Below are 18,779 nucleotides of genomic sequence, written 5' to 3'. Positions count from 1 at the left end.
TTAAGAGGGGGGAAAGACAAGAAGGGAAGGGAGCCGAGAGTGCCAGACAAGCACCAGCCCAGCGTCAGGAGTTAATCCGCAGCTTATCGCCCGCCCGCCGACAGATTGTAGACCTGAGGCACCAACACCGGCCATCATGATTATCCCCACGGTTCCGTCTGCGCATGTCTGGATCGCTCACTAGTCGCGGCTGATTGATTACTTTAACTGCCATCCTGCATGTACGAGAATTGTCTTTGACATTGACACCCTCTATCTTTATAAAAGATAACCTAAACTTACAGCTTGCTCTCTATGAACATCCTTCAATATTAGCAAGGTCTCACACGCCTTGCTTTCAACCAACAGCACCTATATATCTAGACAAGAAATGCAACTACTCTAACCAGCCATGGTCTATATCTCTTGCCTTTAATGGGCCTACTGCTGCCCAGCCTCCTTCTGCTTACGCTCCGCCTCCCGCTTCAGTTGGTCAGGCCGGCGTACAGCGATATCCTTCGGCCGGAAATCGCTGAACAGCGTCTTGAGCACATTCTCAATAAGCCAGCATCCCGCGTAATCGATGATCATCAGAACAGTCAGTGTCAGTTTAAACTCCGTGCTGAACGGGACCAAGCGGAGCTTCTCGTTCAGTTCAGGCACGAATTCGGTTGCACAAGAAAAGGCGACCCCAGATGCCGCAACCAGACCCCAGTACATAGCCTTGTTCTCGCGAATGGACTCTCTGAAGGGGCGGCCTTGGTAGTTGATCGAGAAAGTCGAAATCTGCTGGATAAGCTGCAAAAGATAGATGGCGCTGTTGAGGAGCGACGGCTCAAACTCTCCCTCCAAATCAACGTCGGATTGTCTCCTGCGACCGAGTCAGTTATAAACACTACAGGACCTATACCAAAGCAGATGGAAACTCACGGCTCGATGCTGTATACATAGTTCGACAGGTAGATCAAGGTGGCGATGTGAATGGCGAACTGGCCGAGCACGGAGCCGATGATGTACACGTTGAAGATGTTTGGCTGAGGGCGCTCCTTCGACAGACCTTCAACAGACTGCAGTAGATAATTAGTGTCAGACATCTCTAATGTGATTCTTGATAGCCTACCTTTGCACGAGAGATTGACAGGAAACAGACACTCATCAGCATACCGCTGATAGTCACCTGGCCGTCACCAAACTTGATACCGTCCAAGTAGATAACACTCAGACTGTAGGCACTGATCAAACAGTTCAAGGCAAGGATCTTGTACATCTGAATCGTTGCGACCAGTGTGCAGCGACCCTGACGCAGAATGTTGGGAATAGCAACGACATTTGCCAATTTGCTGGTAAAGGGTGCAGCGACAGAGGCATCACCGAGTTTGAGGGTCGGGGGTTCGTTCTCGTCCAGCTCCTGCTCCATCATGGAAGTAGTAAGCTTATCGGCAAACCCGGCAGCTGCCACAGAGGCTTGTTGCTGGCGCTGCTGATGAGGAGTCAAGTTGGAATTCGATTGCTGCAGAGCACGTGCACCAGGAGACGTGATGGTGGGAATCGCCTCTGCTTGGGCCGGCGCGGACTGGACGGTGGTACCCTTACGCTGCGCTTCGCGTTCCATGGCCTTCTGATAGTGCGGGTTGCTAGGACCTGGGGGGTAAAGGTGTGCAATTTGCACAGGCACGGGCGGAGCCGGTTGGTTGAAGCGCTGCATCATGGAAACCTGCTTCTCGTAGATTTCCTTCATTTTCGTTGTCCGATAGTGCTCAGCAATCTTTGTGAGATCCTCAGGGGAGCCATTCAGGAGTGCAACACCGACATGGGCTTGCTTCAGGGCACCGACATCGTTCGTTCCATCACCGCACATCAGAGTCGTATAACCAGCATCCTTGAGACCAAGAAGAATGTCCTCCTTCTGTTTGGGGGAAACGCGAGCATAGACCCAAGTGTGACGAAGGAGGTCAGGAAGTGCCTTCTGGCCCTTGAACTTGGCCAAAGCGTAGCCCGTGACACAGATATCGTTGGTTTCCAAAATACGGCGATCGAGATCCTGGGTGGGATCAACATCAATATTGAGCTTGTCGTCGATACTGCGCCAGACCAGTCTGGTCCCTGACGTGTCGTGTTCGGGAGCGTCAAGGATCAATACATCACGATCCACAATTTCAACTTGGCGAGCAACGTGCACGGCAGTCAGAGGATTGTCACCAGTGATCATGACGACACGGTGGCTGCTTTCGTTGAGCATACGAACGGCTTTGATGGCGTCATCCTTCAGGGGACACTGCAAGACGAGGAAACCGGCGAAGATCAGGTCAGATTCCACCTCTTCCCTGGTGTAGTTGTTGATACGAGCGCGAGTAAGTTCAGCTTCATGAGAGAGATACTTGTAAGCGAGGGCAAGGACACGAGCGCCGTTACGAGTGAAGTACTTGAAAGTTTCCTCGTAGTTCGGCGGGGTGTCGATAAGCATAGACCTAATGGTTTCGGGGGCACCCTTGACGCCGACAAAGGTTGATTTGACCTTCTTGTGCGTGCTGCGGTCATCGGAGACAATCGTGGCGATGGTACTCTGACGCTTCAGTGCGGAAGAGAATTGGAATCGTCTGATAACCTGGACGGACTCGGGAACCCGAGAAGCTGTGGCCGAGACCTTGCCGGTCAGGGTGTCATTCTTTCCTAGTGTCCAGCCAAGCCATTTCAGCGTGGCCTTTTCCATAGGGTCACCAACAACCTCGCCCTCATCAAGCTTCACTAGTGCGTGAGCGCTTGCAAGAACCAGAGACGTATCGAGTCCGACATCGCTGCTCTTGGCGAGTTCAGTGTGGGCACCATCTTTCTCAACCTTTGCGCCTGCCTGGCCAAGAGTCAGACCGGCAACACCGTCGACAACAAGATCCTCCCCGGTCAAAGTACCGGTTTTATCAAAGCAGGCAACATCGACCCGGCCGGCGAAAGGAATCCGGAAAGGCTCAGTGCAAAAGATAGCAAACTTGCTCAGAGCAGCCAGACTAGTGTTGACAGCAAGGCTGAGCTCCATAGGAAGTTCGGGAGGTACGACACTCGTGATGATGAGGACACAATCCAGGAGCAATTTCGACCTCTTGCGATCCTTTGCCACACCCTCCTGCCAAACATACCATGAGGCGGCAATGGCGAAAATAAGCAGGAATAGAATAAAGAGCAGGGCTTCCACGTTGTTGGCAGACACCCGCTCGGTGGAGTAGATCATGGTACGCACGAGACTGCCCTGGCTTGTTTCAAAACCGGTTTTCACAACAACACCAAGCGCGCCAGAATCGGGCGTGGGAAGAATACCGGAACCATCATGAGACTTGGCAATATCGTCTGATGTGGTGTTCGCATGAGTAATCTGCAGGACTTTGGTTCCTCCGTGTACGAATGCGTTCTTGTCCAATCCATCCGGTTCGATCAGGTCGTCGCCGGGCCTCAGTTGGACGGACTCCTTCAGAAGTGGTGTACTCTCACCAGAGAGCATAGCCTCGTTAACGATAACACTTCCTTCGATCAAGAGGATATCACACGCCACACCACTGTCTTCCTTGGTTCGGTTAACCGACATCAAGTCACCAGGCAAGAGCTTGTCACTGGTAGTCTTCTGCCATTGTTTCTCCCGGAAGACCCAGACTTCATACGGCTTAATACTCATTCCCCGGAACTCATTGAGCGTCCGCTGGCGCTGCCACACGACCGTGCTCTCAAACATGACAAGCATGAAGAGGGTAAACAGAGAATAGTACCAGTACTCGTCCAACATCCACAAACCAACGCAGAAGATTTGGAAAACGAAGAAAGGCGCAACTGCGTGCTCCTTCCAAAGTTCCACAAAACCCGGCACGGGAATATCAAACGTGTTATCGCCATAGTGGTGCTGAATACGTTCGACCTCTTCCTTGGTGGTCAAGCCTTGGGTCTTCTGGAAGGTCTTGAGGGCAGGCTTGGGCTCAGCGTCGAGGACGTAGGACAAGGGGGCGAAGCATCGGCGTTCAGGGTAGTAAAGAAAGCGGCGCTTCTGAAACAGGAACGAGACCGTCTTCTTTCCACCCCTAGTGTCGAAGAGCAATGGGCAGACCTCAGCCGAACCAGCATTAGCTGCGGGAATCACCTTGATAAGCCGAGCGGAGTCGATCGATTTAGCCTTAGTAGTGGTGAACAGTGTTTGGATATCGATGTTCCAATTCGTCATCAGCCACAAAAGCGACTGGACCGTGATAATGGAGCCAGCATACACAAAGGTCCATTCTTGACCTTGAATGTATGTATCGTAGCGTTCAGGGGAGAGATAGAAGGCGAAAAATGCAGGCCAGATGATCAGGAACGGCCATACATAAGTGTGCAACTGAGTGGGAAGGGGGTTATGGAGAGAGGAGTATTTGATCTGGGGATCTTCGACGAGTCCTGGCCTGGCATCATCAACTTGTCAGTAAGCGGCCGGTCAATGCACGCGATACAGCGAAGGTGTCTCGACTCACATGGTGACACTCGAATGACCACGACGCGGGTCAGACGACGCGAACTTGAGAAACCAAGAAAGCTTCAATAGACCATAGGAAATAAAGGGCCCAAAGCCTTGAAGCCACCAGTATATCTCCGAAGTGCAGGTCGAAGAGGAAAGCGCGAAGAAGCCACCTCGACAGTATAATTTTGGGATTCGCCGCCGAGGATTGAACGTACGGAAGGCCCCGTTGCTCGCGATTGGTCGCCGCCACGTGCCGGGACGGAGCTTGGATTTTCCCGACTTTCGCTGGTTCCGATAAGCAGGCAATCCTGATAGCAACTAACTACTAATGATTACGGAGTTTCACTCCGTATGCTGATAAGAGTGATCCTTTCAGATGGTGAGGACTTGACTTTTTGACCACTTTGCAAATTGAGCCTACGCTACTTAAGTCCGCCGTCTTTGTTTAGCGAATTGGCTCTGAGGTGCTACGTAGAAAGTCACCGAAGCTTCAGCCTCGGACTTTGGGCCTGGCTAATACTTGTGATAGGCACTCGTAACTATGGATATGAAGACGCCAAGATCTGCACAGATTTCTCATAGGCGATTTACACACCAAATGAACATTGTTTGATGTTTGGCCCTCAACACAGAACGCCAGGGTTTCAGTGGCTCTGTTGTTAAATCCAGTTCGGGACGATGGCATGTGATAGATTACTACCGTTAACATCATGATGCGAAGCAGTCAAGATGGTTGTGCCGGAGCAGAGAATGGTTTATGCCGCATAGCCTTTTCAAGTAATTGTCTGATGACGCGAATACCACATACGATATGGGCAATGAATATACTATAACTTATCAAGATTATAGATTAAATAGCATAGAAGATCAACTTCTAGGCCTCATCCGTCGTGACAACAAATGACTTATGTACATTGACCCCGTCCCATGCGCCTGGCTTTGGATTGAGATTTTCCTGACTACTGTGCGGGCTTCCCTGAGCTGTTTGCACGGTCGTAACAATAGCCCTAGTGTCGTCAGGGTTCAGATCCGGACGCCAGAATTTGGTCGAGTTTGTGGTATGTTCGCTTCGCGAGGCATGTTGACCGTTCATACTCGAGAGCGGCATACTTCCGGAGGTTTTCTTGCTGCGTGTAGGAGAGTAGCTGGTTCCGCCCAACCAGCGGAAGAGAGGGCGAAGGGTGACGAGGCAACCTGCTGTAATCCCGAGGCCCGCTTCGACATTAGACCATATAGATATTTGTGTCGTTGCGTCTTTGCTCTCATTAGCGATACGAAGCCTGGTAAGAGTGGCTGACTGTCAAACTTACAGAGGAACTCGGCGTCTTTGTAGGTGGGAAGGAAAGGGATACGGACGATGACACCTGCGCTGGCACTATTACGAGTGTTAGCAAGCGATCGTGCATGAATGATTATGTCCAATCCGTCTTACATGCAGCCCAAGCTCAGGATACCCGCCAACGCGGCCTTGGTTTGGCGACTCATTTGTAATTTCCACACCAAGAAAATAGGTAGCAATCCAAGGGTGAAGTCGCAGATCATCGCAGTGACACTGTATACGTAGGCAATATCGAGGAGTTTGTCAATAGACATGCAGTGTCCGGGTTTGGTGCGCTGCCAGAAGTGTGACACCGGTTTGCACTCGAAGGTTAACATGAACCAGAATACGAGGCCCACGATGATCGACACGCCTACCACACACCATAAGAGGATGGTGTGTACTCTGGAAACAGTAAGACGGAGGAGGGCCAGCGCGATGGAAATCCTGGCGACAACAACTGTCACGACGTAGCTCGTTTGACCTAGCCACCACCACTTCTCAATGTAAGCGAGAGAATTCGACGTGATAGTTAGTGTTCTTACAAAAAGGGCGGTTTCAAGATAGCCGTCTTCCAGTTGCTCGAATTTCTGGCCCATGCCGTACAATGAGCCAGTAATACCACACAACGCAAACAGGATATTCAATCCCTTAATAGTGAATCAAAGTTAACATTAACAGACTCTCTTAGTAGAAGCGCCGATAGTACATACCATAGCGAAAACCATCAGCGCATCATCCCACCCAAATGCGCGCACCAGCCGCAGCCGAACGAAACATCGTAGGCATACGGCAATGAAGGATATCCCCAAGAAAACCACAGTAACGATGAATATTGACTCACTGCGGCCCTTGAATTCGATCATGGTGGAGCACACAGCGGCGTGAGTGCTACAATCAACGAAGGTCGCAGGCTGGAATCGGGTGACATTGTCTCCCCTGGTGTGGGAGGAAGAGAGTGTGAGGCAGCCTAGGCCGGGGTAACTGTCATTTAAGTGGATATATAACCCAACTGGCAACCGTTTTAGGGGTAGCCTGGAAGGGGGAAAAGGTTTGACGCTAAAAGGCTGGTCCACGCATAAGATTCTTAACAAAGTACCGTCTGCTCAGCACAACCGCCCAATGACGAGAAAGCTGATAGTCTCCGAAATGCCGATGGAGCCCGGGTCTAAGTCTTAATGCTGCCATGTGGAGAGGGCTGGATTATCTGCTTGCCATTGAGGATCACTCCAAATGTACGGCATATGTTCTGGTGCTACGGAGTACGTGGGTTAGACTTTCATGTAAGAACTAACTAGTAGGAGGGACAGAGATATCGGCTGTCGGGTCAGTAGCCGCCTGTGATCTGGTACCGAGGTCTATAGTGGCGGACGCTGAATACTGAACAACAGGCTGATTGTCTGGCACTTTTGCTCGTCATGATTCCACATTAGTCTATCTGGATACTATCATCGTATGGAGCCTTGACATTGGATCCTATAGGATAGGAAACAAGATCCATTGGATCGACCCTTGGGCAGCTTGAAGCAGCCATTTCGTGTGCCTTTGCCAGTAACGGCAAATGTACCTGGGCCATAGCGGAGTCCATAGGGACAGAGTGGGTGCTTGGTTCCTAGGTGGGTTTTCGGTGACAGTCACTTGCTCTCCGTTTGAAAAATCGAAAAATGAATTCATGCAGGAGAGGAATAATCGGCTATATGCTATGCCGACTGCACAAGAGAGCAGGTGGGCTGCGTGACATGTTTTGGCCCTTTGGGATTTAGCCCACCTGGGCTCCACACTGCCGCAGCAACGTTTGCCCCAAGGGGCCTGGGCGCGATGAATACCAAGAAAAGATTACATTATAATAATTTGGCAACTGTAGTGTGTTTTGCGCAGAAACAATAGACAGTGAACCACAACTCTCTTTTTTCCTATTGGGACCTTGCCAATTGGGCCTCACTGAGCCTACGAAGACGAAGGGAAGGCAGGACCCTGGTGGACTCTGCAGAAAAATGAGATTACCTCAAAAACCCTGCCGCGTGAGGATTCCCTGCCATGCATGCGGGTTATTGGTCTCCTAGGGACTTCCCTGTCATCATGCCTAGACTATTAATCATAGCGTGTGAGTCGGGCGTTGATCACCACAGCAAGCACTTCATGTCGCCCACAATCCACCAAACTCGAAACGACGTAAAAGTATCCTTCATGGCTGCTGCACGTTTTACATTACCGGGCAAAGGATCTCCAGTCCACTGCCGATGAGCAAGATGTTAATCAAGATAGAATCAAGATAGGGGCGAATCCGACGATTCGAACAGCCAGGGCTTTGTCCTATCTTCGATAGAGTAATGATTGACCGGGATCTCATTGTTCTCATGGTGATCAGCGCAGTCCGCTTGTTTTCCAACTTGCCTTCCTGGGAACAGAATGTGTTTGTTCTGGGCTCTAGAAATTCTAGATCCGTCCTTCCCGAAGATTTAGTCTACGGGAAAAAGCAAATGTTGGTTGCAATAGCTACAAAGTAGCACAAAGCATGTTGCTTTTTCTCCTTCTCCTCTTCCTCTTCTTCCTCCTTCTTCTTATCCCTCCATGCCTAAGGTGCCCATAGCACCAAGAAACAATTAAACAATCACATCCGGGCATGTTTTGAAGAAGCATTCCTAGGGCGTAGAGTAGCCAGAATGGATGCTCCCGCTGGACACGGCACGGAAGTCGAAGTGTCGAAGGAAGGAAGGAACCGTGCGTGCCGAGATTCCCCCTCTTTGCCCTTTCATCGTTCGGCAAGCCAGCCCCAGTATCCCCACACCTATCCAGGCATCAGATGTTGCCGATCCAATAGTCGTGAAAAGGATGGAAAACCGCCACAATCCCGCAATAACAGCAATATATTTAGCTACTCCCAGGCCTATTCTTTTACGACAGATAATATATTTCCTATCATTGGCCAGAATCAACATACACCTCGTCCATCAAGTCTCCAGCTAACATGGTCTATCGTGTGGGTGACTCAACGGATTTAGCATCATCTCTCATTTCGCTTAGGGCCTTAGCTCAGGAGTTCACGCTAACATGCCTAGCCCCAAAGACTAACCGCCCACCTAAGGCTTCAGATTTTAGACGCCTTGCCAAACCCAGCTAGAGCTCCGATCGCACTGTAGTTCGCCATCTACTTTCCATGGTGCCGACCTGACCAGCTGAACCCGCCGATTTCCAGTGCCCAGTTTGGCTACAAAAATCGGCCCCTTCCGTCATGGGTACTATATCTATTTCGGGAATGCTTTGTGTAGATCATGCCAAAGTGTCGGTGGTGATACTCTTTTCAGTGCATGCTGTCATCCTACCTTAGCACTTGATTATGGAGCTAGCTCTGTAACTTATGTTCTTCCAGGAACATGGTTCGGTCCGTCCATGGTTCAGAGGCACGGTGGCAGCAAGGATAATCGCAGTTAACCACGGGTTGAGCTGCCCTGACATGCGAGTTGAAATATTACACACGTCGATCAAAATAATTATCCAGCTTTGAGGCTATTTTTGGTCGATCTTGTTAATTACCAACAATCTAATAAAGCTTGCATACATGCTGTCGGCAATTCTAACCTCGTGGATACCCGAAAGGTTCCAGGCTCCAACTCGAAGACATCTCGATCATCGTGTTCTTTCCACTGGTGCCGAATCTATCCCGTTACGTGCGGCCCCGATGTTTAACAGTTGGCACAGGCCCATCCTTTATTTATCACTTGTTGAGGCATCCATGTAGGCGAGTCACGTGCTGTGCTCAGACCTCCCACACAAAGCATCTCTATGTGTTGCTTTATTTCACTCTCCTAGATAGCTTAATTTAACTTACTCTTTTACTTCTGTTTTCATTCATTTATTTATTTTATTATTTCTATAAAATGCTTTTTAATAGATTATAAGCCTGATCTTTATATTATAAAGTTATTCAGATTTATTACAGTCAGCCATTTACTACTAGATATAATATTTTATAGATTATTAATCTTAATAAATCTAATAGATTTAATTGAATTATTTACACATGTTAAGAAAATATATTATATAATTTGTCTATCTGCTTGTACTAAGTATATTAAATAAATAAAATAATATAAGAAATTAGATATAATATATTATTTAAAAATCTTTCTCTGGAAGAAGAGAAAATAATAATATTTAAATTATAAGTAAATAGATTATTTAAATAAATATTTAATAAGATTTCAGAGTTGCTGCTCTTGCTAAAAAGATATATAAATTTTTTAAAATAATACTTTTAAATTAAGTAAATATTTAAGAATATCAGGCTACTAGATCTAATTAATAAGAATTTATCTAAATTTAATAATAAGTATATAAAATATAAGATATAATAAATCTATTTAAGAATTATCTAGTTATAATTAACTTAGAATCTATCAGATAAGATGCTTGATCTATTTATAAATTCTATTAATAAAAAAAAATATACTAATAATATATATTAAATATTTTAGAGAATTATTCTCGGGTATAGTATTATACTGTATCAGAATATTATATATAATCTTTTTAATATAAAGTGATCTTTGTATATTATAATAATTAAATTTATTAAAGATTTCTAATCTAACTTTATTCTTAGTAGAATTTTATAATATAAAATACTAATTTTTATAACAGCACTTGTACTTCTATAAGAAATAAAAATTAATATATTTATATAAATTATTTTAATAAAGAACAGGATGCCAGAGAACTTAAATATAATTTATAATAATAATAATTTTTATATTATCTGCAGAAATATAAAAAAATAATATAGTAAATTCTACGAGGTAGAGATAATAGCTATTATAAAAAAAGATTAAGATTTATTTAATAAATTATTTATTACTAAGAAAGAGTAGAAAAAGACTATATATTTTATAAGAGATATTTCTTATAAAAAATATATTATTAAAATAAGAAAAATAATTTTTAAGTATATTAACAGAGTCTGTAATTATTATAAATATATTAATTATAATTAAATAAAGTATTAGTATATTAATACAGTTTTATATTTAAAATAATAGAAACTGTATATTTTAGATATCTAGTTCTTTAGAGAAAAATATAACTAATATAATAAAGGAAAATTAGATTTAAATTTAAAAAATAATTTTAAAATAATATCTGTACTTATGAAGCAGATAATAAAGATATTTATTTAATATATTATTTTATATAATATAAAATTAGATAATAAAAATTTAAATATTTTAAATTTCTTTAAAATAGTAATTGGAAGTACTACTAATTATTTATTATATTAGATTTATAATATAGGCAGCTTCTAATATCTTATATTTAATTATATCTTATTAAATTATTACTATAATCTAGATATTTTTAATTTCTATAAATATAGTATTTTTAATAAAGAAATTAATATTATTAAATTAACTAGCTACCAGATCTTATTCTTATCTATAAATAATAAATATCTTGAGATCTAGATTAAGATATTTTATTAATTAAATCTTATCTATAGTTTTTTCTTTATAAATTTTTTATAAAAGAATTTTAAAATATATATAAATATTAAAAACCTGATCCTATATAAAAAAAAAGATAATAAAATAATAAAATATCTGTAAATAAATAAAAATATATTTTTTATATAAACTTAGAATATAGAATTAATTTTTATTATAATTAATTTTTTATTATTATACAGATAATACAGGCATACAGGATTTTATAAAATTATTTCTATTATAAAAAATTAGTAAATTAAATTTAAATACTGTAAGAATCTTTATTATAATATATATTTATTAGAAAAAGCAAAGTATTTAATATTAAAAAATCTTATTTTAAAAATCTTTAATTTTATATAATTCTAGCACGCGGATATGCAGCAGGTAACTTTAATTAATTATAAAAAATTTAAATATTTTCTAATAATAATAAATAATATTATCTGATTAGTTAGAATAGCTATATTAAAATAAAAAGATAATATTTTTATAAAATTAATTTAGATAAATAATAAATACAAGAATATAATCAGTAAATATATTATTTTATAATATCTTAATAGGGGCTGTAAGTTTAATAAATTTAAAAAATAAATATATTATAAAAATTAAGAAATTTATATTATTATATTACTTCTCTGAATATCTAAAGTTAATAAATTTATTAAATATTATAATAGTTTACTTAACCAGATAAGCAGGATTATAATACTTAACTTAAATTTATTTATAATATTCTGGCTGTTTACTGTGAGATTTATTATATAAATTCTTAATTATTTAATTCCTGCAGAAAGTGAGATTAAATAAATATTTATTTATTTATATAGATTATTTTATAATCTCTTAAATCTTAATATCTTACTTAAGTTTTTATATATATTTAAATATTATTACTACTAATATATATTTATAGAAAATTATATTATTTCTAGAAAAATAAATTCCTGTACTGATACTGGCTATTTTATTAGATTTAATAAAGATAATAACCATGTGTATTTAATATAATATTTTAATTTAAATAAAATTAAATATTTAAGAGATGTAATATTTTATGAAGAATATATATATAAAAATAACTATAAAGACTCTGATAATATAACTACTATATTTATATTTATTTTTAAAAATTTAATTATATTAATGTAGGGTACTAAGATTAATTTTAATAAAATAATTATATATAATATACAGAATATAATTAATTATAATAAGATTCTTTTTATATAGAATAATAATACTGACCCTATATATAAAAAAATAGAAATTATATTTATATTAGTTAAATCTATTAAATTTATTTTTTTTATCCTGCCTGCGCCTATTAATCTGATTTATTTAATAAAGAATTTCTGTAACTATAAGATATTATCTATTAAATATATAAAATAAGATTTTTAATTTACTAAATCTGAATCTCCTACTGCTATAATTACTGTACTAAAATAATTTTAATAAATTATTAAAAAAAAAAGTTTTTTATAACTAGAAAATAAATAAGTAACTGTACTGGAGTAAGAATTTAATTTATTTTTTTTATCTATTCTTAAGTAACATGAGATTAATATATTAAATATTTATATAAAAATTATCTTATCCCTGCTTATCCTATACTGGAAGAAAGTTATAATTATATAGATTAATAAAATTAAATTAATAAATATTTATAAGGTAGTTAACTGACCTGCTAGTATTTATATAATTTTAAATAAATAAATATTTAATTTAAAAATTAATATAAAAAATATTATTATATAATTTTATACTTACTAGATGGTTTACAGTAATTATTAGATATTTAATATTAATTATACTAAATTTTTTACTCTGGTAGTAAGTAAGATTATTCTTAAAATATTTATAATTAATATAGTACTGAAAAGCCTTTATTAAAAGTAATATAATATTATTTTTATTTATTTATATATATAAATAGAAGATAAGCAGGTCTATATAAAATAATTAATTAGATTTTATAAGAATTTTTCTAAATATATATATTTATTTAAAATAATATTTTATAAATTACAGCAGACAGTATATTTTTAATATTATATTTTTAATAAAAAGTTACAAGAAGTCAGCTTTAAATTTCTATTAGAAAATCTGTGTGTATACAGAAATAATAATATATAATTTATTATTTATATAGATAACTCTGTTATTACTGGCCCTGAGTAAGTAGATCTGATTTTAATAAAATATTATTTAAATAAAGTATTTAGATTTAAAGAGCTAGATAAACTGAAGATTCTATTTAATTATAATATTTTTTATAATTATAAAATAAATAATATCTTGCTTAAACAGTTTATCTATATAAAAAAATATTTTATTATTATTAAAATATAATCTTGCTCAGGTATTATTATTTTTATAATATTTATTTATATAAAAATAAATTACACTGAGATATTAATTAAAAAAATTAATATTAATAAATATTAAAATCTTATAGATAGATTGAACTGGCTAATTATTAAAATAAGATTTAATTTATATTTTATTATATTTTGCTTACAAAGGTATATATATATTTTTATTATAATAAATATAAAAGTATTAAAAGATATATATAAATATTTATATAATATTACTTTTTACAGGATTATTCTGGTGGCTAATTATACTAAAGAAATTAAGATTTATATAAATATTATTTATACTAACTATAAGAATAGTAAATTAATAGAAAAATAAATTATATTTTATACAGATAGCTTTATTATCTGATTATTTAATAAATAAAATATTATTATATTTTTTTTTACTATTACAGAATACTATATATATAATACTGTTATTAAAGATATCCTGTATATTAAAAAGTTAATATAAATATTTAATCTTAAAATATTAAATAATAATAAGATATCTCTATTCAGTAATACTATTAATTTACTATAAATTTTTAATTATAATATCTATATAAGATTTATTAAATAGCTAAATAACTACTACTTATTTATAATAGATCTTATTAAAATAGGTATTATATCAGTTTAATATATTATAGATACTTATAATTCTGTAGATAATCTTACTAAAATACTAGATTAAAAGAAGTTCTATAACTTTTAGATCTTTCTAGAAATAATTCTATTAATTATAATCATGTAATATCTAAGAAACAATACTTAATATATAAAAGATTATTTATTTAGAAAATATTTATAACTTTATTTAATATTTTTTTATATACTTCTTTATCTAGAAGATCATGTTAAGATATTTATATAGATAAGTTATATACTGCACTTAGACCTCCCATATAAAGTATCTTTACGCGTTACTTTGTTTCGCTCTTCTAGATAACTTAATTCAACTCACTCTTTTGCTTCTGTTTTCGTTTGTTTATTTGTTTTGTTGCTTCTGTAGAGCACTCCTCAACATCACTTGCAGACCATATCTCTGGCTGACATCCAATGTCTGAAACGCTGGCTGTCAGCATGTTGTTTCATCTCATTGAGGGGTAGCATCCCACCGACCCGTTAGCCGTCAAATATGGCATTGGTGTCAGTCTATTTATAAAATCAAGGGAGTGGGGCCGACCTGTTATCAATGGTTTTGGGATTGGCTCTTTGATAGGGATTAAGGGCGATTCAGTGCGACTTGGAGGATAACTTCTCGGTGAACAACAGTATTTTGTAGACACTATAGAGACGGACATATCAGGGATATCTCAATATTTCTTCAAACTGACGATCTCGGGTCTCTCGGAGAATAAAAGATGCTAAGGTTCATCTACCATTAGACTAATGAAAAGAAACAGGTTTCCTGAGCTCGCCCGAACAGGACCGCATCCAATAGACAAATTGATAACAGTAATCCAGTTCCATCATGGCAACAAGTGGCAGAGAAGCCTGATATGAGGCTGGCACTAATCACTCATTACACCTCTCTCACATCCTAGAATCTATATAAGCGGGTCACATTATCACGCGCCTTATATTAAGCAACTACACATCACGATATGCGATTGTTCGCCATAAAGCATGCTCTTATGATTCTAGAAGCGACATCAGTAGTCTTGAGATCTGGTGCTAACTAGATATGCCTCCACGAGCAACCGCTACGTCTAGATCGTGCCTCTTAGGACCCTCCAGCTATATTGTTTACACGTACTACAGCATTGGAGTAAACCTCTAGAGGCCCATCAGGTTTCGTTGACTGATAGCTAATGACTGCAAGAAAGGGGGCTATCTAGCTCCCAATCAAGTCATCTGACGACCCCATTGGGGAGATGAACATGAACTGACAAGTCCTCAGTGGTTTCTGACACTATATCAAACGCCATAAATCTGAGGCCAGCTCTACATGCACGTAACTTCTGTGCCTTTGAGTCTTGGCATAATTTTCAATGCACTTTTTTAGCTAAGAAACAGATTAATGCCTGATTGCATCAATACCCCTTACCATTTGATGTGTTGCAATTAATGATTATGGCCACAAAATAGGGAGAGCATAATCTTTACTTCAAATGTTCGCCCTAACGGCGACGTGATTAGAAGGCATTTTAATCCAGGCACTGTTACTAAGATATTGCATCATGGTTTACGATTTGTTGGCGAAAGTTAGGAGTTCTGATCCTCGGGGGCTGAAAAGGGCCTTCGACTATTCATAAATGTCTGTCCTGCAGTGAAGCAAAAGTCCTGAAATACCCCCGAAGAAAGAAACTCTCCAAACTTTAATGCCCACTAGTTCCCAGTAACCATGTAGAAAAAGAATGACATTTTGAGAATGCTCACGAGGAAGAGCAGTGCCCATACTCGATTAGCCATTGGTTGGGTTGCTATGTTCTGGTTCAAGGGATATACTGAGCGAAACTGCGAGATCCTTCGGAAAGCTGTTCTTTCAGCTGAGTCCCTCTCCGATGAAAACAAGAAGCTAGCATGAAAGAGCTTAAAGCATGAAGCTTTTCAGGAGAGGTGAGGTTGTAGCTGTTCCTAGTATTGAATAGGTGAGAGCTCTCTTAGGCTCTAGTGGCAGCAGATATACTCTTGGACCATTCCTCTAGTGAAGCTTGTACATAAGTACGGCCACCTTAGGCCTCAGAGAATGATACTTTGGGGGAAACTCAAAATATGGAGTACAGAGTATAAGATCGAGTATTAATTCGCTCACGGATGTAACCAGCCACTAGTGGATGATCTAGTGATGCTTTGTAGTACTAGTAGTAGTGTGGAGGCCTAACAGGGATCTATGCTCCTAGATTTCCCTGAAACTTGGTCCTCCAAGTACTCGTGTAAGCCTTGTGGTTTTACTACGTAGAGATCAGCTCCTTAGCCAATGCTATTTTGTAATGGTTTTGTTCTATCCCCAAAGTTGTTGTTTTCGAATGGCTTCATCGTGATGGGGAGGGGAAAGTGGAGATTAGAATCTCACCTATGTAGAGCTAAGCAGGGGATCCTCGCTAGCACCGACCCGCAGACACTTTGGCTTGAGCTGAGTCCACGTAATTGTACCCCCCAGGAAGAAAAAATATCCCTGCTTCTAAGCGGGTTGTAATCGAAACAAGAGGCAGAAATTTTGCTCATTGTGTGCTCGTGCTGCACATAGGCATCAAAGCAATGTTCAGTCACCCATCGTCATATGCTAATGTCTCGCTTCCCTTGACATATACACATCTATTACTGCTTTGGAAAAGCATCATGATTGATTATCATTGACTTCTACATATATGTCCACCGTTTTTCTGACCCCATCAACCGGTGGCTGATCCTCTGTCAGCCCTCTAGTGCTTTCTGTGCTCTCCGCATCATCCCTGTTTCTGCGAAATGTATCATCCTGTATGGTACACAGTCCGTTTTGCGTCGTATCAAATGTAGAGAACAACTCGGTAGCTCGGAAGCCTGGAAACAAAGCAGAACGTCTTCTCGCTCGAGAGCTGTAGCCACCTTGATTCCCGGATTTGTTTCTGGAACCTGTGGCTCCTTGAGTGGTGCTGAGTTCGATCTCGGACATATGGACGCCATTCAACCCGGTTTTGAGATTGCTGAGGATGCGATAGACCGAAGGCATGCAGGCTGCTATGATGCTGAGGTACATTATAAGTCTGTGATGTTCTAACATTAGCTGCGACCGAATAGAGTGTGATAAGATCCTCTCACTCGTTGCAAATGTCCACATTAACAATTGTCCCTGTGAAACGAATGTTAACGTTTCGGCTGCCTTTGCCTTCTTTACGTCGAGTGCCCGGAAACTCTTACATGTTGGATCAGATGAATGTAGATATGTCGGAAGATACACGAGTTCAGTGATACTGACCGCCACCACACTTCAGGATCATTAGTCTGCATTCAGCCATTAATATTTGGAAGGACCCAGTTCTCTTACACAAGTCTTGTGGCAAATGAAGCGATAATTTGAAGACGCTTTTGCAATGTCATTTGCACGCTCCAAATCATAATCAGTGGAATCACCACCAATGCCAAGTCTGTGAGGATGTTGATGATAATGATTGGATAGTTAATAGCGCCCTGAATATGGTTAGGTAGGAATAACTTATACGATCACAAATCTTACCTGCCCGGCACACTGGCTTGGTAGATACTCCCAGTGCGGTCGGCATTGAAGAGCCGTGGCAAAAACTGCAAACACAGTCCATAGGCCGACAACTATGATGGTAATCATGTTGGCTCGTCTGATGCGCTGTCCTGGTGTGAGCCTGTGAATCAATCGACAGGTGGACAGTTTTGAAAGTGAAAGGACAGGAATAAGAAGTAATTGAGCGGCATAGGTGAGCTGATACAAGCAACGACCAAGTAAGCATTAGGATCTATACCAGTAACTGGAGGAAATACAGCTAACCTTGTTGTACTTGGAGAAGTCAGCAGTGGAAAGAGAAGATGCATGTTTCCCAAGCCCATGGTCAACTGCAAATTGAGTAAGTAGAGTTTGAATGAAGGCAATAATCTGGCAATAAGAAACTATTAGTCGTGCTCTCAGAGGGTGAAACTGGTTTTGTACTAAGGCAATCCACAGAGGTGCATCTGTGCTTAAGAGCACAGTCTTCGAATATAAGGCAGTTCCAAATTTGATGGCGACGATAATCAAAGTCACGAAGAAAAAGATAAAAGCCACGAGTGTAATTGCTGGGCCTCTGTTATAAGGTGTTATTATTTCCAAGGGTGGTAGAAGCTCAGATGATGATGATGATGATGGCATGGCCAAGATAACATGCTAGAAAGAGCACTCTCAACATCGATGGTTCAAGGAGAAGCAGATAGATTGGGGACCAACAGGAACTCTTGCTACCCCCATATATAAATGCTCAATGTTTCATTAGCGCTAAGGCTGGCGGGGATATGGTTCATTTACGACTGGTAAGAGTTTGCCATAATTGCAGGGTTTTGTTGGTTTCACAAACCTAGTAAATACGTTAATTACTATTTAATAAACCAACAACAAAGGCAGCTTTGGAGCACTGGTCTAGATCAATCTGCACTATGCGCAGTACTCAGACCAGAACCACATTAAAAAGATATCGGGGCCTATGTGAATGCGCAATCAGTGTCGGTAGCGT

At 39.4% G+C, this 18,779-nt stretch overlaps 3 protein-coding genes across 3 annotated transcripts; all 3 read right to left on the bottom strand.

Moving 5' to 3' along the window:
- Window positions 1-420: 420 nt before the first annotated feature.
- BO79DRAFT_157136 (ion-transporting P-type ATPase SPF1) lies at window positions 421-6,634 on the bottom strand (the record flags this gene model as incomplete). The annotated part of the gene is made up of 8 exons (XM_025678849.1): window positions 421-850; window positions 910-1,046; window positions 1,100-4,330; window positions 5,364-5,704; window positions 5,761-5,825; window positions 5,883-6,265; window positions 6,314-6,418; window positions 6,482-6,634. 8 exons carry the CDS (start codon window positions 6,632-6,634, stop codon window positions 421-423), a joined length of 4,845 nt encoding a protein of 1,614 aa, XP_025535870.1.
- Window positions 6,635-6,827: 193 nt separating this feature from the next.
- Window positions 6,828-8,738, bottom strand: BO79DRAFT_231955 (uncharacterized protein; the record flags this gene model as incomplete). Its single annotated transcript, XM_025684199.1, has 6 exons — window positions 6,828-6,949; window positions 7,215-7,335; window positions 7,976-8,002; window positions 8,108-8,215; window positions 8,453-8,660; window positions 8,710-8,738. 6 exons carry the CDS (start codon window positions 8,736-8,738, stop codon window positions 6,828-6,830), a joined length of 615 nt encoding a protein of 204 aa, XP_025535869.1.
- An 8,165-nt stretch (window positions 8,739-16,903) lies between these two features.
- Window positions 16,904-18,471, bottom strand: BO79DRAFT_240192 (uncharacterized protein; the record flags this gene model as incomplete). The annotated part of the gene is made up of 7 exons (XM_025684993.1): window positions 18,224-18,471; window positions 18,065-18,169; window positions 17,780-17,998; window positions 17,591-17,733; window positions 17,464-17,531; window positions 17,365-17,395; window positions 16,904-17,309 (listed from the first exon to the last, which is right to left on the bottom strand). The coding sequence occupies exons 1-7, from the start codon at window positions 18,419-18,421 to the stop codon at window positions 16,904-16,906; spliced, it is 1,170 nt and encodes a 389-aa protein (XP_025535868.1). The 5' UTR covers window positions 18,422-18,471.
- Window positions 18,472-18,779: the final 308 nt, after the last annotated feature.

Source organism: Aspergillus costaricaensis (assembly GCF_003184835.1).
Source record: "Aspergillus costaricaensis CBS 115574 unplaced genomic scaffold BO79scaffold_35, whole genome shotgun sequence".
Lineage (NCBI taxonomy): Eukaryota > Fungi > Ascomycota > Eurotiomycetes > Eurotiales > Aspergillaceae > Aspergillus > Aspergillus costaricensis.
The sequence above is the reverse complement of the archived record's forward strand: the minus strand, read 5'-3'. Positions and strand labels throughout refer to the sequence as shown.